The 25,079-nt window shown below is 36.1% G+C and overlaps 1 protein-coding gene across 2 annotated transcripts in view; it reads left to right on the forward strand.

Moving 5' to 3' along the window:
• Window positions 1-2,160: 2,160 nt before the first annotated feature.
• SLC38A4 (solute carrier family 38 member 4) overlaps window positions 2,161-25,079 on the forward strand; it is a 39,352-nt gene continuing 16,433 nt past the window's right edge. Inside the window, exons 1-6 of one of the 2 annotated variants that reach the window (XM_010375010.2) lie at window positions 2,161-2,308; window positions 12,707-12,937; window positions 17,270-17,360; window positions 17,867-17,982; window positions 20,762-20,835; window positions 21,305-21,397. In XM_010375010.2, the coding sequence (XP_010373312.1) occupies window positions 12,819-12,937; window positions 17,270-17,360; window positions 17,867-17,982; window positions 20,762-20,835; window positions 21,305-21,397 (493 nt within the window). In that variant the 5' untranslated portion in view covers window positions 2,161-2,308; window positions 12,707-12,818. The remainder of the gene's footprint in view (window positions 2,309-12,706; window positions 12,938-17,269; window positions 17,361-17,866; window positions 17,983-20,761; window positions 20,836-21,304; window positions 21,398-25,079) is intronic. The other variant, XM_010375012.2, reaches the window with a different exon arrangement.

The raw sequence follows: 25,079 nt of genomic DNA on the forward strand, positions 1-25,079 counted from the left end.
GGTATGATTTTAATAAATATTCAAAACATTAAATTATAATGCTTAAGTCTGTGTTGTGCTTATGAAAGAAAAGTTATTGTGAGTTTTGTTGAGAGCAGATCATATATTTCTTCATTAATTTTGGCCACATCTGAAAATGTCAAATGATCTAGGGAAAAAAATAGTCAAACAATTAACCAGATACTTCATTATTTTACTTTATTAACTTTTGCCAAATTAGTTTTCATGTGTGTATATTTGATTTTTAAGTCAGTGTTAGAAAAGTTTTGTAATAAGAATTTTGCTATGTAGAGTAGGTTTAAAAGAAACATGATTCAACTCTTCAATCGAAGTCTCTAACGTGTGCTTTTAATTTTTTTTTTTTTTTTTTTTTTTTTTTTTTTTTTTTTTGAGACGGAGTCTCGCTCTGTCACCCAGGCTGGAGTGCTGTGGCCGGATCTCAGCTCACTGCAAGCTCCGCCTCCCGGGTTTACGCCATTCTCCTGCCTCAGCCTCCGGAGTAGCTGGGACTACAGGCGCCCGCCACCTCGCCCGGCTAGTTTTTTGTATTTTTAGTAGAGACGGGGTTTCACCGTGTTAGCCAGGATGGTCTCGATCTGCTGACCTCGTGATCCGCCCGTCTCAGCCTCCCAAAGTGCTGGGATTACAGGTTTAAGCCACCGCGCCCGGCGCTTTTAATTTTTATCCAATGCTAATTTACTATAATTATTTATTATACTTGAAGATCAGAATTACGACAAAGCCAAAGCTTACAATTTTAGCAAGAATAAAACGTTAAGGATCTATACATTTATCTCCACCCTATTTTATATGATATTATAATTTAATATCAAATTAACATATTGGAGTGCATTCATTCTTGTTTGATTGACCCACTATCAAATGAAATTTTAACAGAATAGATTTGATTTTCTAACAATTACTGCAATGTTTTGCATGGTTAATTTTATATTTATCTGATAACTTTGCAAACAGAAAGAAGTATTAAATTGGAAACATCACTATTAAATGATGGAAATAGAAATTTTAAAAGAATTTTTTTGAGATTTCCCTACCATTAAAATTGGTATATTTGTTATTATCACTGTTCTCCTAGACCATAATACTTCTCATCTGACAAAAGACAAAACTATAGGGTAACTCTAAAAAGTAGACAATGAGCTAAGAGACAAGTAAAAGTAAGTTTACCATACTAAGCAGTTAATAGACCAAACAGGCACATTTGGAAAGGTAAAAAAAAACAGTTAACTACACATTTTGTTTAATGTTTAATGTCTTGTATTGACTTAAGAATGTTTTACTCGAGGAGCAATGTTTAGTTTTCTTTTATAGAAATAGGAATTGACACATCTGTTGTAATCTAGCATTGCTTCTGATTGGTTATTAGATTGTTCATTCATGTCATAAATACTTAAAAGGCAAAGAACTCTCAATTCTTGATTAGTTTGTGATTTGTTTCTCTTGCCTCACTTTCAGAGTAGTGTCTAGTTGATACATCTTAATAGCAGAATAAATAAATGATTTGCCAACATATACAATATGGTAGAGTTTTTAACTCTACCTCTGACATGTGGAGAGCCAAGTACATTTTTTTTAATGGAGAAAATACCTACTTAAAAATTCTTTTAAAATGCCTAACAGCCTTTTGCCTACTCAGCACACTGCCTTTGGTGTAAGAGTGGTGGCTGATATTGGCCTGTGATTTCCAACTTCATGGCATCTTGGGTACTGTTTGGAAGTGGTTGTTATTCTGTAAAATTTTTCTGAAAAGGTCAACAACTCAAAAGAAAATAACTCTTTCACTATGTAATCAATATTTTCTGGAGATTTTATTATAATGTTTCATTAAACAATCTGACCTCATAACTATTGTTATTGTATTGTTTTACTTTGACTTCAACTCATAAGTCTTTTGAAAAAGGAATATTTCCGTATTCATCAGTCAACCAACCTAGTAGAATCTTAATAGAGAATGACACCAACCATGCTAAAACTTGCAGTGATTATTTTATTGTATAAAAGCCAAAATTCTAAAAGCAAATAGAAATTGGTGTAACTGATGTTTAATCCAAATGTACAACGGTAAACTGACTTAGCTTCTCTTTTTTTTTTCAAGAGCTGACGCAAGTTGGACAGGAGGAGGTGTTGGGGTGAGGTGGTGGTGTTGATTGGCTTGTCTCGTTCACTCCCACTGGTCTTTAAATCAATGTCTAGATCTCTAAAGGTTCATATAAGTCAAAGCTGTTACACGACTCTGCCATTCCAAACAAGTCAGGAAAGCTTGCACAGGACTGGATAAATAATTAAGGTACAGCTGTTTTTACGTGAATATTTGCAGTGCTAAAATAATGCTTACTTTCTTATTTTTATTGTGTTGATTGTTTATTCATTACAAATTAAAATGTTTGAAAATACTAACTTATTTTTCTCATTTTAGAAATGATCAATTCAGTACAATGTCAAACACTGAAATTATTTACCCAGGTCCTGATTGCAGTTTTCTTTTGCAGATAATTTTAGGTTTAAGCATAAAATTAGGACAGTGAATAATAAGAAAGGGAAACATTGCAAATACAACCAGTAAAATGTGTTTAGTTATTTATATCTCCATGTTGATCATGGACTGTAATGAAGAATTGACACAATTTGTCTTAGGAAAAAATATGAAAGTTTAGAAGTACATTGACAATATTACTCTATTAAAGATTTTTATTTATCTTGAAAACAAACAAAAACTCACAAAACTTTTGACTAATCAAAGCAGGAACATCACTTTAGTGCAGCACATGTGAATGGCTAAGAGTTTGGGCTATACCATTATCAAATGAAAAAGAAAAACTGTTGTGTCTTACCTTTTCTTCTTAATTTGACCATTTTAGTTAAGGAGTATTTTTAGAACAAAGTTACTAAAAGAAACTAGGGAATTGAATGGAATATAAGCCTAACTTTAGATTTTGAAGGAGTAGAGTCAACTATCTAAAAGTAGAGGTGTTCTCCTCAAATTTATTAATCAGACAGAGGAGAATTCCCAGTGGATTTAAGTATTCCTGTACCTTGAGTATCTTAGAGAGCATATGCGGATGGTTTTAGTTAAATGCCCAGGGTGTAGTAAAACTAAGAGTGTTTTGCAACTCAGTGGCAGAATATTTGAATTGATGATATATATCACATTCATGAACCCTGGGCTAAAAGTTTTAGTGTTGACAAAGTAAAGAAATTTGGGTGTGTTTTTAATAAAAGATTGCCATTTAGTTTATAATTCAAGATCCTCCAGTTCCGATTTATATTTAGATAGTGTTCTGGGATTTTCTTGAAAGTATTTACATTTATACTCCTAAGAAGTATGTAAGCAACATTTAAGATCTGAAAAATGTAGCTTTAATGACTCAACTTTTGAGTTTTCTTTAAACATGTTATACAGTGTGCTTTAAGGTTATTGAAGCTATTTTTTAGTTGCGTGGATTAGTTTAAAGAAAGTGAAAATAATTATTCCAGAGAAAAAGTACCTCTGGGAGTGGTCCGGTTATCTATTATAATGAATGGAACTTACTGCATCCAGAGTTCATGACAGATTAGTTATCATGCATTAAAATGTGGAGCATAAAGAGTTCACTATGTTAATATCATGTATGCTACATATCCCTGTGCGTTCTGGAAACTACTGTTTGGGAAAATATGAACTAAAATTTATGTGGCAATTTATGTTTAAGATGACTATGTTTTCTTCTAAGATCAGAGCTAGAAAGTCTGTAAACAAAATCACATATTCAAATCTTATGACCAGTCCTTTATACCTCATCAAATGGATGCTTTAATTCTTATATTAGCAAGGATGTAATCTTTTCAGCAATGGGAAAATACCTCAGTATTTGGTTATTTATCTTAACTTTTCTAGTTTTTCCTAGATATTACCTGTAAGCTATATCTGAGTAGAGGGAAAAAAAAAAAGGAAATGCTAAAATATTAGCACTAGCAATAGGAAAGAGTCAAGTAAGTACAGTTCTGCTGTTATTGTCGGTTTCTTCTTTAAGAGCTACCTCAGACTGAATACTTTTATGGAAGCTAATTTCTGTGAGAACTCATGCTATAGACCAACAAGCGCTCTCACTGACAAAATATGACAAGAATGGCATTGTTGGGGAAATTAAGAGAATTTAATATAAAGGTAGTATTAGATTGTAGTGTGAAAGCTACATTCATTTATCTGTGGTACAGTGTGGATGTAGATTTAAATAAATTCCTTGGATACAAGATGATTTGGCTTTTAGAAGTTGCATGACCCTTGCTCAACCAAAGGGTAAATGATAGGTGAGGCTATCTGCTACCTAAACCTAAATTTCAAAGTGAATTTGTCAGTACTGGGTAGGCATGAAAGATGAGACAGATAGCGATGCTGGGAAATCTGCTCTGGCAATATTAGCTCCCTTTTTCACTTTCACTTATCAGGTAAAATAAATGTTTACAGTAACTAGGGAAGGTCAGAACTTTTGCTTCTCGACTCAAGGACTGTTTCGCTTTCCAGATTTGATATCTTTCTTTGAAGTTGAACCGTATAGGTAAAATTTAAGAAATTTACTGTTTTGACACTCTTACACCCTGAACTTCTTAGGCACCCATCCAAAGAACAAGATATTACAATGTTTAATAATTAGAATTTGGATATAAAGAATTAACTACTCAGAACACTTAGATATCTTTTAATAAATATGATAAAAATGAAATTATTCTAATATGATAATGTTCTAAATACTTGGTTTCAAGTTTTGACTTTGTATTTTCATGAAGAGTGAATTGAATTAACGATGCAGTTGAGCACTGCTGTGCTAGAAAATCCAGTCTGTTTCTGCAAGACCTCTTTGTATCACAGAAAAACTTAACTTTAATGAGGAGAAGGGCTAGACTATAGAAAATTCTGTCGAACTCAATTTGACTTTTCTTTTAGAAGCGTTTTGAACATTCTCTGTGCAACAAAGCTATTCTTTCTCCTGGCAGTCAAAGGAGAGCATTTTCATTTCATTTTGAAGCATTATCCTATAAAACTGTAATCAAAAAGCATACCTCTATCTATTAATATAACACAGATCATATAAAATTGCACTTATCTTAGTGGAATGTAACACTAGGCACTGTGCTAGATGCCAGGAATATGTAGAATCCACAACCCCAGCGCCATTCCTATTCTCATGAAGTTTCCTGCCTAAGACAGTTAATTATCAAATAGGCAACTAAAAGAGTAAGTAGAAAGTGTGACAAATACTATGCGGGGGAGGAGAACATATAGTGGCAGATCTAGTGTAATGTGGGGTCAGAGAAGGACACTCTGACCAATTGGCCTTTAAAGATTTTCAGGTTGTTTTAGTTAACATTAGGAGGGACCTGGCTAAGAATGTGGGGAATGGCAGTCCAAGCAGAGGGAACAGTGCCTTAAGAGGTCCTGTAGTGGCAGTGGGAAGACGAAAGAAGCCCAGTATATTCAGTGAGTGAGGGGTGGTGGGATTCAGTATGAGATGAAAGAGCTATGTCTGGGTCAAAATATATAGAGCTTCCAGAGTATTAGGAAATCTGACTTTTGTCTAAAAGTGATGACAAAATCACAATAGGGCCTTCAGTAGGGCAGTCATTCGGAATAACATAGTGGTCATAGAGATAGAAGTGGATGAATTCTAAACAAATGTTGAAAGAAGGACTGATAGGACTTGGTGATACGTTGGACATGAGTAGTGGGTGAAGGATAGAGAATGGGCAGCCAGGTCTGCCCAGTGAGTGGTTGGGTGAATGAAGGTACCATGTTCTGAGATGGCAAACAGCAGAAGAATTTATGCCTATGAAAATTTTACGTTTCAATTACAGTATTTGCCAGCAATATTCTTTTCTATCCTACTCATGCAACAATTCTTTGATTAATTCCATACATATTTATTCCAAGAAAAAGGCAAAAATATTAATTATATTATGCTCTAAGAGTTTGCTCAAAATCTGTTTTAGTAGGCTGAGTTCCTCAGGTGCAAGGAGTCTGTTTTATTCATCCTCTGTGTCTTCCACAGTTTCTGATTAAATTTTAGCAATTATGATATAGTCTAAAGGCTTCAAGGTGTATACTTTGTGCTGTAGACAGATGATTCAGAATATGTAGTTTCTCATAATATGCTAATTCTTTTTGAATTGTGCATTTAACCATTGTTCCCTTAAAATAGATCAGTAATATCTTCAAAGTCAAGATATAAGCTATGAAAACGTGTCCCAACTTTTGTGAGAGCTCCCTTGGCCAAGGCAAAAATAGAACACTTTTTTTTTTTTGAGACGGAGTCTTCCTTTGTTGCCCAGGCTGGAATGCAGTGGTGCAATCTCGGCTCACTGCAACCTCCAACCCCAGTTCAAGCCATTCTCCTACCTCAGCCTCCTGATTAGCTGGGACTACAGGCATGCACCACCACGCCCAGCTAATTTGTGTATTTTTAGTAGAGATGGAGTTTCGCCATGTTGGCCAGGCTGGTCTGAAACTCCTGACCTCAGGAGATAGACCCTCCTCAGCCTCCCAAAGCGCTGGGATTACAGGCGTAAGCTACCATGCCCACCCCAATAAATAGTTTATATATGCTAAAACAGCATAAAATTAGGTCTTAATTTGTGCATTTGTGAAGGGGCACCTACCTCACTCATAATGTTTGTGAGAGTTTTGAGACTGTAAAGTCCTCTTGTAAGTGTCTATGCATATGAAATACTATGTATGTTTGCAGGTAGATAAATACATCAGTTCAATTCTGATTACTGGAAGAGAGAAAACAGATTTAAATTTATTGAAGGCCTACTATATGCCAAACTTTGACACTCATTATCTCATTTACATTCTCACAACTCTGCTTTGTGGTAAATAATATTACCTTCATTTCATAGATGGAAAAGACAGAAGTTAGTTAATGTAGCCAGGATTTATACCCAGTTTTGCTTACTGCCAAAGCCATAGTTCCTGTTCCCGGATTAGGCTTTAGTTCTCTGTAGTAGAGACAGCAATACAAAGGTGGCATAGCACGGAGGCCGCTCAACTTGATGCCTCCATTACCTCATCTGTACAATGGGAATAAGAAAAAAAAATTGTACTTGCCTCAGAGGACCGCTCTGAAGAATTGATAGACGTAAGGCCTTAAAACAGTGACTGGCATGTGATAAGGGCCATATGAGTGTTTGATGTATCTTTTTAAAAAAAATTCTTGGATTAGCATGGCTTAATGCAAATGAAATGAATGAGGTTCTTATTAATACACAAAGTAGAACAGACTGTAACTGAAGCTTCTGGACTGCAGTCATGTATACATACAGCAGCAAAGATCTCAGCCCCACTGCCCCTTCCTCAGAGAACCCTTCCCTGATCCCCTAGACTAAGTTGGATACTATGAAAGACATTGCTATGGCCCTTTACAGGGGCTGGATAAATTAAGGATGGGGGAGGGAGGGAAGCATGCCAGTCACTGTGACCCACATGTGCAAATGACCTGAGATGTAGAGAACACGCTACATTTCTGGAATGGAAAGACTAGTGTAGCTAGAACACTAAGGTGAGGAGAGTGTGGAAGGAGATGAGATCAGAGATGTGAGTGGACCAGGCAGAATGTTACTGGGAGTGTTGAGAATGTTGGACTTTATCCTTAGAGTAAAGTGAAGACATTACAGGGTTTTAAGCTAATAAAGGATATCATCTGCGTTGTTGCTGTTATGTTTCAAATATCCCTCTGGCTATTGGATAAAGAATGAATGGTAGGGCCAGTTAAGGAAGGCAAAAGAGAATTCAAGATCAATTAGGAGATTTTTACAGTATACATGATGGTAGCGTGGACAAGAGTGAAGGTGAAAGAAATGAAAAGAAAAAGACTAACTTGAGAAATACTTCAGTTCATTGCAAAAGTCAACCAGGCTTTTGTAAAGAACTGGATGTGGAAGGTAATAAAGAAAAATTTATAATAGAAGGCCCTCATGCTTTTGACTTGAATAACTGGATAAATGGTGACAACATTCTTTGGAGCGGAAACATTGGAAGAAGAGGGCCTATCACAAGTAGACTTTGGACACATTGAATTTAAACTGCTTTTGAGATATATAGATGACATTTAGGCTCCCGAACACATGGAACTCGAGTGCCCAGGAGAAGCCTAGGCTGATGTAACTTGAGGAGTCTTTGTTACATGTATTTGTCGGAGTTCTCCAGAGAAACAGAACCAAGTGGAGATAAATAGATAGACAGACAGGTATAGAGGTACATAGATATAAGATGACATTTATCATGGGAATTGGCTTTCATGATTATGGAGCTAAGAGGTCTGAAAATATAGCATCTGCAAGCTGGAGAACCAGAAAAGCTGGTGGTATAATTTAATCTGAGGCGGAAGGTTGAGAAACAGGATGTGGCTGGTATAAGTATCAGAATTGCAAGGTCTGGGAAGCAGGAGCTCCAGTGTTCAAGGGCAAGAGAAGGCAGGAGAAGATGGATGTCCTAGCTCAAGCAGAGAAAGTGAATTTGCCCTTCCTCTGCCTTTTTGTTCTATCTGGAACCTGGAGTGGTTGGAGGATGCTCACCTTCAGTGGGGAGAGTGGATCTTTTTTACTCAGTCTATTGATTCAAATGGTAATCTTTTCCAAAAACACCCTCACAGACACACCCCAAAATAAAGTTTTACTTGCTATCTTCCCATCCTTTAACACAGCCACAATGACATATAAAATTAACCATCACATTATATGAAGTCTTGGGAGTGGATTGGAAGAATGGGACTTAGGATCTAGCTTTAAGGAAGTCAAGCAATGAAACTTCACACAAAATCGTATTTTTAAAAGGACAAACCACAAAAACTGTGAAAAGTAATAGTGGTGTCATTAGCAAAGAGAAAATTTTGAGAATTCCTGGAAGGCAGAAAGAAGATAGGGTTGGAAAATCTAAGAGAAAAGGAACCAAGATAAGTGTGCTTTTCCCATAGGGTGCCCTGCAGTAGCTTCAAGTTAAGTTGATACAGACAAAGAGGAGGCATAGATCATGGGCAACCAGTGATCAGGTATCCACCAAGGAACCTCAGTTTAGACATGATGGTCTGTTTGGGATACCGTTTTTGACTCTAGGATAAAGCTGTGATCTACTCTGTAAAGAAAGCTCAAGGAAGAATGCTAGTATAAGTATTAGGGCCTCTACTGCAGACAAAGAGGTATAACAAGCAGGAATGGAACCTCTACCAAAAAGAAGATACATTAAAATGCTTCACTCCCAGAGTAACCACTCCTGGAGTGGCAGCTGTGTCTGGGAGTGGGATGCTCCTCCCACAGACAAGCAGCAGAAGAGCCACTTGCACAGAACCTACAAGGAAGCAGCCCATCAGTGAAATGGGCCCACACAATTTCAGAGAAGCTCTGAGTACCAGCTGTCCAAGCTAATCAATGCGCTCTGTCATTCACAAATATGAACAGACAACCTAGGACACTCGAAACTAAGGAAAACGAGCAGCATGGAAGAGAAGGACCAAAGGGAACAAGCAGAATAACTTCAGAAGAAACATATAATTTAGGGAACAAAAGGAACTTCTGAAAACTTCACATCAATATCCTTAGAAAAATCTGAGAAAATATTGTATCCATAAAACAAAGAAAGTGATATGAAAAAAGAGAAAGAGGCTAAGAGCAAATTATTAGAAATTAAGAGCATGATTGAGAAAAATAGTCAGCTGACAAGTTGAAAAATGAAACGGATATAGCTGAAGGTGAAATTTGTTGTTTTGGATGTGACATTGAGGAAATATTCCTAAACATCGAGCAGTAAGATAAACAGATCGAACATAAACAGAAAAGCTTAGCAATATGGATCAAGAGGTCCAATACCTGATTAATAAAAGTTTTAGGAGCAAACAAAGGGGAAGAAATAGCTTTCTTTTTAAATAGTAGAACTTTTTTTTATTTTTAGAAGAAAACGTGTCTTCTACAGAAGACAGACACAAGCCTTTTGATTGAATGGGCCCTCTGCATGCTGAGTATGATGAATTTTAAAAGCAACTCACATCTAGTCACTTCGTGATAAAAGGATAAGGATAAAAATTCTAAAATCCTCAGAAAAACATTGATAAGTTATCTATAAAGAAATAAGAACAAGACTCATCTATAGAAGCTAGAATAGAGAAATTTCTTCAATATTCTAAAGGAAAATGCTTCTGAATCTAGAATTCAAAGAATTGATAAAGTTTGAAGGCAAAATAAAGACATTTTCCAACATGAAGCAACTCAGAAATTCTATTTACAGACATAGGCTCATTGTGTGAAAAAAGTTATTCAAGGCATTATTTTAGCATAATGCAAAATAAACTGAAGAAAGAAGATAGAATGGCGTTCAAGAAACTAGCGGCTGAGAAAGACTCAGAGGTTGGAGGAGGAAGCCATTCAGAATGAGAAAGAGCATAGAAAATTTGCTTTCAAAGTTTTGGTAATATAGAATTATATTTCATTTGTTATGTAGTCAAATATCCCACTTTGTCTTGAAGGCATACTATTTATACAATGATAATACTGTAATTGCTGCTTATTGGTTTTCCATGTTTAGAAACAACCTACAGGCAAGTTATGACACATTTGTTTCACAGAACAAGACGAAAATATGATTCTCAAATTGTAAAAGCGTGTTATTAACTAAAATAATTATGAGTATAGGGGAAAGAAGAAAAGAAAAAGTATGCTAATATCCTTATTTTTTATGGGTAACCAGTCTAAAATCAGTAAACCAAGTCTAAAAAGCTTTAGTGAATTATTTAGATCTAGAATGGCTAATTTTAAATGACAAGCTAAAAGCAGAAACCATCAATAGTGTTTGCTGCTGGGAAGCGAGACTGGTGCTGTGTGAAGAGTGAGAAAAACCTTTGTACTTATTTAGTGAGTTTCTTTTTTTTTTTTTTTTTTTTTTTTAACCATATGCATATGTAAGTCTTACTTCTCTCTTATCTTTTAACCTGTTTCTTTAGATCTTTTATGTACATACACTTAGGCTGCCTTATATTAATAATAGATTCATTTTTGTTCCTCCTGCTTCAAACGCTGTGTGCTATTTTTTTAGATTCTGAGAACCACTTTCTTTATTTCTGGACAATTCTCTGCCATTATCTCTTTCTGTTTTGTCTCACCCTAGTCTCACAATTCTCTATATTGGAATGACTATTAGTATGTGTTTGAACTTGTAATTCTTATTTCCCCCATTCCTCTTAACTTCTTGTTTGTATTTTCCATTTTTTAATCTCTTCGTGCTATAATTTGAGTGATTTCCACACATCTTTCAATTTTATGACTCTTCCTTCAGCTGAGTTTTTTTTTTATTTCAATGATTCTATTTTTTCTTTTTTTTTTTAGAATTCCTTTTTTGACTCTTTTTCCAACTAGCCTGTTCTCCTTTTATATTCCTTTATAATGCTTTTATTCTGTGAAAGTTATTCTCTTATTTTGAATGTTTTCTTTTACTTTTCATTATAATAATGTAAAAGTCCCTTTTAAATTGCTTTGTTATTTGTAGTTCCTTATATGTGAATTTTATCATTTCTTGTGCCTACCGGCACTCTTACTAGTGAGTTTCCATGTGTGTTTTACATGTTTTGTAATTTGAGGATGTGAACTTTTCCAAGGTATGAGTTACCTTCCAAAAAAGTACTGCCATGGCACTGGGTTGTGGAGGTATTCCCAGGTGGTAGTTTCTGTTTGTCAGAGGAATTGCAGATTTTGTGACTTCTGGAGCAATTTTTATGTTAGTTTCTCTGCTCAAGATTTCCTTATCAAATGGGTATTGCACATTTCAGGACCACACCTTTCAAGAGTGATAGTGTTTCTCCTAATATAATGGTTCAATGATAATTGAATGAATCTAATGGTAAGAATTTCAGAAGAAATTATATCAACAACATGTAACAGATTCAGGGCATTTTTCAAAAACACAATGCCAGTCCACCCCTTTTCACTTTACAGTTGAGGAAAATGAGGTCCCCAAATGTTAAATGACTTATGCTGACATCCAATGAGTTAAAGGCAGAGCAGAGCCTAAACTCTAGATCTCTTTGTTGTTAAAATACATTTTAATTTGACATAGATGATGACTGATGCTGACCCAGAGGTAAATCTGAACTTTCTTTTCTTACTGTTCTTAACTTTGGTTTCAGGATCCAAGTGCCTAGAAAGTGACTTCCTAAACTTGATCCCCACCTATGTTGCATATTATCAAGCATTTGCTGGTGTTAATTCTTTCCTGTCCAATTAAATTAAAGCAGTAATTTTCTTTCTAGTTATTGCTAGTAGAGACACTGGTAGATTCTGCCTTGGCAGACCTTCCTTTGTCAAGAATTTACTTTTGTCTTCCTTTCTTTTAAAACATGCACTCACAAATACCTAAATTTCCTTGAAGACTGCTGCCATGTCTTAAGATTTCTTTTTCTATAGTGACTAGTAAGACCTGCCATTTTCATTACACATAGACACTCTATAAATATCTGCTAATTTAGCAATTATTAGTGATTTCCTTTCTTCTCTTCCATTTTTTTCTTTCTTGTATTGGGTAAAGGAAACTTTCAGGATTTGCTTATGTAAAATTTTCAGGAGTTACCTTCCTTCTTCCCTTTTACAGAGAGCATACAATATGTAGATGATTCATATTCACTTATTTCATTTAAATAAAATTATAATGATGTATGTTGTGTTCTGTTTGCAGAACAGAGTGTTCTGAACATCAACACAAAGTGGAAGAACCTTAAGCTGAACGTACAGTATATTATTTACACTGAAGGGGCTTGTGTGTGGACAAGAAAGCGCTGACAGCTCAAATGGATCCCATGGAACTGAGAAATGTCAACATCGAACCAGATGATGAGAGCAGCAGCGGAGAGAGTGTTCCAGATAGCTACATCGGGATAGGAAATTCAGAAAAGGCAGCAATGAGCAGGTATGGGGTTAAAAATTACTAGGTTCCATGGAAAAATAAGACAGGATGTGGACATGGAAAACAAGGGTCTTGATGGGAAGAACTGGATTTATTACAGGTAAATTTGAGATAACAATGATATTGATGCTAGCACACATCAATTCCCTGGTCCTGAAATACACTGATAATGTCAATCTATTTTGTGACTGATTTAGAATTGAGGTTACAATGTCCTTGTCTCTATTAATAATGTGTAATAATTTTAATTATATTAGCCTCTTGCTCCTCTTACCTTTCTCAGATTCCTCTTTGAATGTTGTTACACCTCCTGGTTTCTGTAGGGATTCTTTTCTCTCTAAAAGTATCCTCTGGGCAAGCTCACTCACAACTATTATGGCCTCACCAACTGAATATATGCCATATCCCCAGCCTGTTAAATTTCTCTACTGAATATTTCAGATCACTGTATCAGGCTGTCTACTACACATCTCTACTGGACCACTACTGTGTCTGAATTGCCTCATTTATAAAGTTAAATCTGTAATGTCTACTATTGAACTCCTATCTTTCCCTTCAAAACCAGCTCCTCCTCTAGTAATCCCCATCCTAGTGAAAATCACTGCTATCATCTAGCAACTCACTCAAAAGCCCCTAGGTGTAAACTTTGACCCACATTGCCAATGGTCAGTCATATCCAGTTGGTTTGACCTTATTAATGCTTCAAATACACTCACTTTTCTGTACCCATTCTGCTGTGGTCTTACCTTAGGCCTGCATTAAATGCGAGATAGGGAGAGTCCTGATTTGTCTTACATTTTGCTTTCCTCTGTCCAGCCCTCTACACTCCTGCAACAGTAATCTCTTACAATTGCAAATTGAATCAATTTTCATCCTTAGATAAAGCCCTTCTGCACCTCTCCAATAGCAATAAGAGAAAGTAGATTACACACTGCTGGGCACGTAAGGTCCTTTGTGATCTGTTCTTGACCTGTTGCTCCTGTCCTGTTTTTACTTGTTGCCTTCACTCATTCTGCTCCAACTGCCTGGAATCAGTCAACTGCTCCCCCTTTCTCCGTGTTGACGTCTCTCATCCTTCAAGAATCAGCTCAACGTTAGGTCTCCTATGCAGCCTTTTCCAAATTACTCTACTCCCCGATGTAGAAGTGACTGCCCCTCCTTCGTGTACCCCTCTCCTTGTGCAGATGTTAATTACATCACTACTACAGGTTAATGGCCTCTGTGGTCCCACCACCTGCCACATTGTCTGGTGCATAGTAAGTGCACAATAGTTATTTGATAAGTCAATTGATTTCCCACAAAATGTTATATCAAGTTGTACATGATTTAAGATGCTCAGAAGAGAATTTTTGATGAAATCTAGGTCTGAAATAGAGAATATTATGCTCAAACAAAGACTTCTCATTTTATTCACAACACCCAGGAAAATCCATCAGGAGAAAGCACTGTTCTTCCTTCAAGTAGCTCAGTGCAATGAATTTTAGGGATATTGGACTAGAGAGGCCACTGAGATGTAAATTATGGCATTTTCTAAATCAGGTGACCCTTGAGGAAACACTAGGGTGGTAGACGATAGGGCTTTGGAGTCTGCAAGTAGTTGCCTGACTTTAGAGAAGCTGTTTGTCCTCTTGAGCTTCAGTGGAAAATGTAAAATGGCAAACCAACAGCTACTTTTCAAGGATGAGATGGGTGCCCAGAATATAGATGACATTCAATACTTTTTTATTACTTCTCCTTCACTGCATTACCCTCAATAAATTGATTCAAACCTGAGGATGCTTGTTTCTGAGAGGGATGTACACAAATATGAGCTCTGCCGAGGTTGACAGAGCTGAAGGGGACACCCTTCTAAGAACTGTCATAGTGTCATTCCACTTGATCCTCAAAAGCCAGAATGGAAAGAGCATGAATGCTTTTGTTAAGCTTCATGCAGTGTGTTCCGAACCACTCACAGTGACTTACCTTTTATCTCCTAGCTTAAACATAGGTCATCATTTTGCAGTTTTAAAAATCAGTTTAAAGAGATGGGTTTTATCTATGTGTGGTTTGGATTGAACCCTTAAATGGAAATTTTTGAGAAATTCAACATAATGTATTTATTTGTGATCATTATACTTGCGTTTTCAATACATGCTGGATTTGGTATCAAAACATTTAACATACTGGGGACATTTCTCATCTATTTTATACAATCTTGGCATGTTTAGTGACTACAACTCATCTCATGCTGAAATAAGAACATGCAAATGGCTCAAAGAAAGAAAATCTGTTTACCTTCAAATTCTCAATTTTAAAAACTACTCATGGAATACAGATTTTAGTTTATCGATTAAAATAAAGAATAGAGTGTTGGACATTCCAGAGTTTAAATTCTAAGTGGTACTTTTGTTTTTATAGTCCTCAGGCCCATTTTAGGCTTCATTTTATCCTGTCATCTCAGTCTCCAACTGTGAACATTAGGTACCAGTCTTCACATAGCAGGTACATTAATTACAGACCATTAATGTAAACCACAAAAGAGTGGTGGGGGGGGGTGTATGGAAATGGAAGGAGGCAACAACTGAGGGCATTGTGCTTTCTATGAGAAATATGGGGAGAAGGCCAGGAAATATTCTTAATCGTGTACTCAGAGCTATTTATGCCTTGAGTTCTAGAAAAGCACATAAAACTTTGTGATTTTGTCTGCTGTTTCTATCGACATCTCATACTGTTTTCTGTTCTCAAAAAGTAACCCCGCCATCCTCTTTTGTCTCCAGGTTATTTTCAGGATTAGCTTCCATTATAAAAAATAGCTTGTACAGATCTCGTAGAATAATTCTTTTCTATCTTATTTCTAAGGTTTATTTATTTATTTATTTATTTGTTTATTTATTTATTTATTTATTTATTGAGACAGAGTCTCACTCTTGTGGCCCATGCTGGAGTGCAATGGTGCGATCTTGGCTCACTGCAACCTCCACTTCCCAGGTTCAGGCGATTCTCCTGCTTCAGCCTCCTGAGCAGCTGGGATTGCAGGCACCTGCCACCACACCTGGCTAACTTTTTGTATTTCTAGTAGAGATGAAGTTTCACCACGTTGGCCAGGCTGGTCTCAAACTCCTGACCTCAGGTTATCCACCCGCCTCGGCTTCCCAAAGTGCTGGGATTACAGGCATGAGCCACTGTGCCTGGCCTCTAGGATTATATTAATCAAACAATCTTTAATTATTTTATCTTTCTTTTCATGTAGGAAATGTCCCAAAATCTTCAACCCATCAATTTGAAAGCACTTTTAAAATCATACATAGTGTATCATTTTATATAAAAACAACTAAAAAGTCTGTGACATTTTGCAATATAAAAATGCAATGGCAGCAGCAGGCCTTATTAATTGAGCCTCTTGGAAATGTGGCTGGTCCTAGGTCCGTAGCTTCAAAAGCCCTGGGGTGTAACTGCAGGAGCTGACCAGCACAGCTCTGTGACCAAGTTGTACAGCTTCTAGCCTATGTCCAAGGAAACCACAATCACAATGCTCTGTGGATAGTGACATATTAAAGTTTTCTTTCCCTCCCAACTCTTCTGCCAATTCATTGAATTGCTTTAATAATTTCCTTGGTTTCATTCATTATCTGTTAATAATCCGTGCACATTTTGAGAGTAATTAAAATACATACGCACACACAGAAACAACCAACACAACACAGAGCTACCACTGAATTACTTTCCAACAAGAGATATATGTATAAATGATTGTACCAAAAAAGAAAAAAAGGAAAATACCAGCTATAGGGCCCTGCCTGGGACCGCGTGATGCCGGGGGAGAACGGGGTCTCCCCCTGGGTATGGGTGGGTATGGGCTTGCTGCTTCACCTTTCTGAGCCACAGTTGCCTGTAGGGACATTTTGAGCATCAGACGAGACAAGGGTCACAGTGCCTAGGCATTTAATAAATATTTGTTGAATTAATAAAATCATCTGATTATAGTGTGGTAGTAGTTCAGAAAACTCTGACATAACCCTATACTCTTGCTTTGGAAGGGCTGTAAATGGGAACACAATTAGTTGTAGTTAGTCTCTTGCATAGCTAATGTGAGAAAGAAGAAATGTGGTATAAACATTTTTTTAGTAATATTTCCTTCCTTCATAACATCCTTCTTCCATCCCAAAGTATAGTTGTAAATGGAGCTCAGTTGTTGGTCTGGAATGAGCACTAGTGTGAAGGAGGAAAAGAAAAATAAATGCGGGCATCTAATTTCCCCTCCTCTGATTACTTAGACCACCTGAAACATACATATGATTCAGAGCATATATTTAGATGTTTTCACTTTCTTATTTGTGTGTGTGTGTGTGTGTTCAGTCAATTTGCTAACGAAGATGCTGAAAGTCAGAAATTCCTGACAAATGGATTTTTGGGGAAAAAGAAGCTGGCAGATTACGGTGATGAACATGTAAGTGAATCTATGTTTTCAGGCAATAAACGGGACTGAGTGTGTCTGATCTACCTAGGTCTCTGTGGGAAAACAATGTGACTGAAATTTTCCAAGCCTTGATCAGCACATTCTCTGTTTATTCAGGCCCTTACTGGAATAAGGGCTTGTTTTTTCCTGTTCGCCATATGGCTGCATAAATCATTTATGAAATTTATGTGTTTTGGGGGAAATCATTCTAACCCAAAGGTAATCTGCAATCATACATGTTTTCCCTTCTTTATGTGACTCCCCTTGTAATTTGTATTTTTACCAAGGCCTCTGCTTTTGTAAAACCAAGCACTGCATTCCATTGAAAATTACATGCTTTTATTGATGTTGAATAATGGCTTTACTCACTGTAATTTTATCTTAGTCTTCAATTTTGGACTGTAATCTGCAGAAAATATAATGTGAGAATAAGGATAACCCCTAAAGGTTTGCCCTTTGGCAAATGTTTGCTTATAATACATCCCTTCTTCTTCAAGCATCCTGGAACCACTTCCTTTGGAATGTCTTCATTCAACCTAAGTAATGCCATCATGGGCAGTGGGATCCTGGGCTTGTCCTATGCCATGGCCAACACAGGGATCATACTTTTTATGTAAGTGAATGTGTATGTCTACATTTGGTGATGAAGTCCATGCATACCTGGTGGCCCTTTCAATTAACAATCTCAAGTTTGATCTTTGTGAACATGAAGGATCTGAGAAAGTATTAGTGAATTCCTCTGGCTTTTAGATAGAACCGCAACCTGAGGAAAAAGTCAGAGGAGGCTACTCATGGTACTTGGTCACCCAACCATCTCTAACCCAATGGCAGAAAGTGTATGTGCTCAACCAACCAAAGTGCTGGAGCAGCCTCCCCAGAAGAATTTTGTTGTTCAGTGGATACTTGAAATAATTTGGTGTTTAGCAGCCAAAAAGATCTTTCCCAGAAGCAAATCTAATTTTATCTCATTCTCAGGAAAGAAACAACTAAGTCTAAGGCCCTGCTTGCCCTGGCCTACCTTATGTCCCATTCCCTGTGTCCCTGTGCGACAGATACACTGGGCACAATAGCCTTCTCTCCATCCCATGAAGATGCCACATTCCCTCTCACCACTGCACCTTTGCACATGGTCTTGGAACGCTCTTCTCTATCTTCTTCATCTAGTTAACTCCTCATATGTCAGCTCAGCCTCACCTGAACACTGCCTGCCCTGATCTCCATGACTGGGGCAAATCACCTTATCATAAACTCACCACAGTTTTAATGTTTTAGTGCCATTTGTCTGAATCATTTGGTTAATATCTGTCTCTCTTTCTAAGCTCTAGAAAGTCGAGCCCATGCCTGTTTTTACTCACCAATGTCTCTACCTTGGTGAGTAGAGCAGTGCCTGGTACAGGAAATATTTGTTGAGTGACCAAACCTTATTCCTAAACCTATGCACTTTCACCCAACTTGTCCAAATGCTGCCTAAGGATAGCGGCATCTGGTAGTTGACCTGTTGGGTGGATACTGCACTATGACAGACAACAACAGTCGTTTATGTGCATCATGTACAGCCTGGTATTTTCCAAGATATAGTTGGCAGCAGTGGAATTCTTCACAAGAATAAAGTCTGATGTTAGGCACCACTGTGGACACAGATCCTAATCCCAAATGCAATGCTAGGGAGTTAAATAACTGTCTAAGAATGCAACATTTATATCATAAATATGTGCTGTTTATGTTCTGAATATCATGTATGATTAGTAATCATACAGCTATTTGAGGGCTAAGGATGAGGACTATAAATATTTATATTGTGTTAGTGCTTTGATTGAACTGTTTTATGTATTATATTCTTTAGCTGAATGGGTTTTTATATCAACTTTACTTTTATGTAAGCCATGTTTTGAAATAAACTAGGATTTTAATGATCTGAATTTTAATAGCTATATATATAGTCATATATTTGTATGCTTTTGTAGTGTGCACCACTTCTAAGACAAAAAAGCTGCCTTTCCTTATTAATTATATAATAACATTAAAATGAATTAGGAAGTTATAGATCACTGATGAATAGAAATAGGAAAAACTTCACCCAATCCTACAGTCATAGATCATCTTCATGAGAGAAGAATATTCCACTTTTTAAAATGAGGACCTTATTTTTTAGCAGATTAATTTGGTCAGAACAATTAAATCACTAAACATGATGGGGTGTGTTTTGTGTGTCTAAGTAGCACAGACTGGGTTAAGCTTTCTCTCTTAATTTATAGCAAGTGACACAGCATTTTACTGGTTTTACTCTTAGTATTTTCTGTCAGAGAAAGTACATGTTTAGAATGCAGGGAATGCACATTATTTTTCCAGGGAACAAAATTATATAATCTGAATTACATTATTCCTTAAAAAGAGTTAAGTTCATAAGGCATATGGAAAATTATAGGAATAAGTCATTGGTTAGTTCTGGCAGACATACTTTATGGAAAATAAGAGCATAATATAGCTACAGGGGTTATAAAATTTATAATTCATGGTCCAAATGTACATTTGTACTATTGATTTCATTGGGAACTACCAAAGGATTAGATCAATTGTGGGGAAAGTGTATTTTTTAAAAATAAAGATAAAGTTTTTTTCTGAATTCGAGGTAAAAGTTAGCATTGCTTCTCCATTTATTATGTAGATGCTTCTATCAACATTCTTATTTTTGCGCTTCAAATCTTAGATTTGGAAAAATACCAATCAGTATAAGCATAAAGAAACCATACATGCATGTGGGGGTCCTGACACCAGAAGTGACTCTGAAAGAAAAAAAGAAAGAAAAAAAAAAAGAAATTTTCCTGCCCCATCCTTAGCTTTCTCTGCTTTCTCTATTATATATGCAACTGCCTGCCCCTCTAGCTTACAAAGTACTTTGTTATCTAATGCACAGGATCAGCAGTAATGCAGCTCAGACTACATGCTTTGGCTTTTGGATTCCTAGATTTCAGATTAAGGTTTAGTCAGACTATTGAATAGCCCTTCAATTCTAAGTGCTGATGTGAATATCATGCAAATATGATGTACATATTCCCATGTGCTGAGTAAGTAGATGTAGCATTTGCTAATTTTGCTACACACTTAGCGTCTAGGTTACGAACCAGATTCTACAATGGGGTAACATTTTTTTAAAAAAGTTAGGGACTTCAGGGAGTAGATTTGGGCATGTAAAATATAGCACATTCTATTTCTATGACTTTAAAGGGTATGTGCAGAGTTCTGAAAAGAATTTCTCAGCCTCCCCCAAATCCACATACTTTTGGAAAGTCTATGATTGAAAAGATGAATGTGATCCTTTATTGTAACATCTAACAAAATTACATTTTATTTATTATAGAAACTTTATTACCTACTCTCTCTTCCCTTTACAGAATCATGCTGCTTGCTGTGGCAATATTATCATTGTATTCAGTTCATCTTTTATTAAAAACAGCAAAGGAAGGAGGTATGCTACCACTTAAGTTCAACACATTCTATTTTAATTCTCATAAAAGAGTATTTCAGTCTGTTGCTTCATAACCTTAGGATGATTGTAGTCAGTTTCACATTTCATTTTCTTCTGAGCCCAGTGACATGATCTCTCAGTGCTTTTAGTTGTTTGGGCAAGTGAGAGGCAGGAGGGAAAGTCAACTGAATCAGGTTCAAGACAAATAGAAAAAAAGAAATTTCTGACATATGATAGAAGTAACTGTTTTGATTTGCTACATGCAGTTAAAATAAATAAAGCCATTGATTCTTGTTTGGAGAACATTTTGATATACTGCTTATTGGTTTTTGAGGTTGCAACTTTTGGGCTTATAATTTCTATATGATGTTTATTTACATGTTTGAGACTCCAGTGTGGAATTATATGACAAAATATTTTACTCATTAAAACATTCTTTTTAACAAAACTATTTTATCTTTGATTGTAGGGTCTTTGATTTATGAAAAATTAGGAGAAAAGGCATTTGGATGGCCAGGAAAAATTGGAGCTTTTGTTTCCATTACAATGCAGAACATTGGAGGTAGGGGATATACTTTTCAATGGATCATGCAAACTTTCTATAGCATGTTCAATAAATAAGAAAACTTACAGCAATGAACAGGCACTTCAGATACAGAAAAATTGCTACTTATAGTTCTTAAATTTTAAAACTATAGTTTCTTAAATAGATTTGTGTCCCTCTTTAATTAAAAACAGCAATATCTAAGAATGAAATAACATATAAAACCCTGCCAATTGAATTCTAGAATTAAAATACAAAATAAAAGCTGTCTTGATTTTTAATGTTGTTACAACATGAATTATTGCTCTTAAAAACTGAAGAATTTGTGCTTATTTCTGTCATTACCAAAACGGTTGATGTTTTCTATACGTGATTGAGTTCATTTTACAAAACTGAAAAGTGGGTGTCTGGGGGAACACAGCCAAACGCTGTGGTCCTTGAAACGCAGCCTGCACTGAGCCAACCCACTAGACGGTCTCTAGAAGTTTACCAAGGCAAAAGTCTGGCGAGGCATCAGATGCACTAGAAACCCGGGTTTGTTGAGTCTATGGATTATTATAATTCCCACTGAATTATCATTGCCAGTGTAGGACCTAGAAATATATATATTTTTAACAGTGTTCTCTCATTGGTGTGTTTGCCCACCAGCTTCATACTGTTATGTCTTTGGCCCTCAGAAGGTATCCAGACCCATATTTCAGATGTCCCGCTGGCTGCTTCCTGGCACATGGTCCCAACCATCTCCCCACATAGTGACACTTACTCCCTCTCCTCCTACCCAGTCCCTAAACCTGCTGTTCTATTTCTCTGATCTTTCTTTTCTCAGTGAATACCACCAGCAGTCATCCAGTTTCTGAGGACAGACATCTGGATGTTAGCGTAAACCTTTCCTTTTCCCCAACTCTGCATGTCCAATCAAATGCCAAATTCTGTTCATTTGATCTCTTACTTATCTCTTGAATCTCTCCTCTCTGTCCATCCGCATGACCACAGATGATCACCATTTTTAGCTCAGACTATTGCAGTAGTCTTCTAACTGGTCTTCCTGGCTTGAGTTTTCCCTGCTCCCAGATAAACTAATTTGTTCTCCAGATAAACTTTCTCAAATTTAAGTCTGTTTCTACTTTTGTCGTGCATAAAATTCTTCAGCATGCCCTCATTCTTTTCAAGGTAAAACTTAAATTCATTGGACTGACACAGGATTTTCGTCTAGTTCTTCTGCTTATCTTTCTAAACCTTTCCTAGCAATGCCCATATCTATCTATCTATCTATCTATCTATCTATCTATCTATCTATCTATCTATCTATCTATCTATCATCTATCTATCAATCATCTATTATCTATCTATCTATCTATCTATCTATCTATCTATCTATCTATCTATCTATCTCTATCAATTTATCCATCATCTATACCCTACATGTCCTGTGTCAAACCATAACAAATTATATTTAGTCCCCTAACAGTACAATTTTAATATTTTTAAAAATCATCCATGCCTTCTTTTCACAGGCTATTTTCTCCCCTTGAATGTCTCTCGAAGTCCTCCAACCCTAACACACACACACACACACACATTTTTTCTCTCACTTTGCTCACCTGGCCTATTGCTTCTCTAGACTGTTAAATACTAGTTCCTCTGGGCTCTCGTGGTCCTGTTTGTACGTATCTGATATGTAACTATTTTCTAAAGGATATTTAAAACACTTGAGTAGAGAATAAGCTTTTGGAGTCTGATGGACCTGAATTTGAGTCTATTTCTGTCACTATCTGTGACCTTGGGAAGATCACTTTACTCCTTTGTCTAATTTTTTCATGTATAAAATTACCTTACAAAGGCCATTGTGAGGATGAAATAAGGTAACATATGGCACATAATAAGTGTTCTGTATATGCTTCTCTCCTCCCTGGTTCTCTGCTTCCATATCCATGTCTCTGGAGTTGCCTGAATAAGTTTTTAAATAGGCATTTTAAAAAATTATAAAACAAATATATGATGATTGTGAAAAACTAAAACACTATGCAAATATATAAATTACCAAGAAAAATTTGTGTCAGTCACCCTCAGAAATAACTACTCATAGGTTTTCCCTTATGCCTAATTCAACAAATACATTGAGTATTGTTAGTATTGGATCATCTTATGATACCGATTTTCAGCTTTCTTTTTAAATTTAATAATATGCCTTGAATATATTTGCATGTTATTCTTTTTAATGATTTTTGAGGTTTTCATTATACAAATGTGCCATAATTGGTTTACAGTATCCTTATTGAGGTACAGTTCGATTGTTTCTAATTTTTCACTGTTATAAAAATACTACAATAAATAAACTTGCACAGAGATCTTGCAAACAGGCAACCCATTTTAATAAATAAATTCACTGGAGTTATCGAGGATTTCTGGAATGCAGAAATTTCTTTAGTAATCTAGCTATACTAGCCCTGATAATGGATAGTTGGTAAGCAGATACATAAAATTCAGCCATATCTTAATGATTTGTGCTTAAAGAAATTTTTTTATATGTTAAGACTACAATCTTGGGTAGAATTTGACAGTAATATCAGAATGGTCTCATTTTACTGGTTTGGAGCCATATGCATATTAGCCCCCCAAATCCCAACAAATAGACCACTTTACATTTGTTTCAAACTGTCAGACTTATTAAGGTTTAAAGTATCAACCTTTTCATAGGATTGCCTTTTAGTTGGTCTAATTTAACAATAACCAGGTATAAGCATAATTAACCCTGAACTCAACAAGCTAAGTGGCAGCAGCATCAACTGTGGTTCAAAGTATAGCCACTACTATGCTTCTAAATAATGGAATAAACTCTAAAGCAGTCTCTGGGTCAAGCCGCACACAAGTAAGAGGTGTGACTTTAAGGGAGTAAGATGAAATGTCATAACATCACCCCAGAAAAAAATGCCCTCACTTTGGTTACTTTATTTGATTAGTTGATATTTGGCATAAGAGAAATCTCTCATATTTCTGTATTTAACAACTCTACATTTAGAACATTTAATTTTCTCAATCCCCTAAAAAATTAACATTTACTGCAGATGTTTTCACATTAACAGATTAATGTCTGGATTATTCTGAATTTTTGAAGATCAAACACATTAACATCACTGACATCACTGAAAATCAGCAATTAATAGCTCTAACATTGCATGGTACCATACCAAGTCAGCTAATCAGAAATATCTCCTGTGTTCACACTCTGTAAGATTTAGCTTTAGCCAAGGTCTTTGCAAAGATTAACCAGATGTGTAGAGAAGATACATCTGCTATTGTAAAAATCGTTTCACTTTGACAGTAGAGAAGAAGCACTAGCCCTTCTGTTTTAGATGTAGTCCGTCCTTTTCAAGCTGTGTTTTTGTGGACATGTCAACTTAACATCTTGGACTTTTTATATCTCCATCGGTGGAATGAGAATAACAACATATATCTTGTCATCTTACAGGGTTTTTCAGATGATCAAATGAAGTAATGTGCAGGACTAAACAATGTGGGGAATTATTATCACCACTGTTACTTTCATTTGAAATGAAGAAAATATTTTTAAACTCAGTAGTTTAATTTAAAATTTAAGTATGTGTTTTAAAGTGCCTGTTAGCAAAAATTCACTGAAAGGAAAATTCACTGAAAGGATGTAGGACACACTTAAAGTTTTCATCTCAAATTTGTGAGTTCT

This window comes from Rhinopithecus roxellana, chromosome 10 (assembly GCF_007565055.1).
Source record: "Rhinopithecus roxellana isolate Shanxi Qingling chromosome 10, ASM756505v1, whole genome shotgun sequence".
Classification (NCBI taxonomy): Eukaryota; Metazoa; Chordata; class Mammalia; order Primates; family Cercopithecidae; genus Rhinopithecus; species Rhinopithecus roxellana.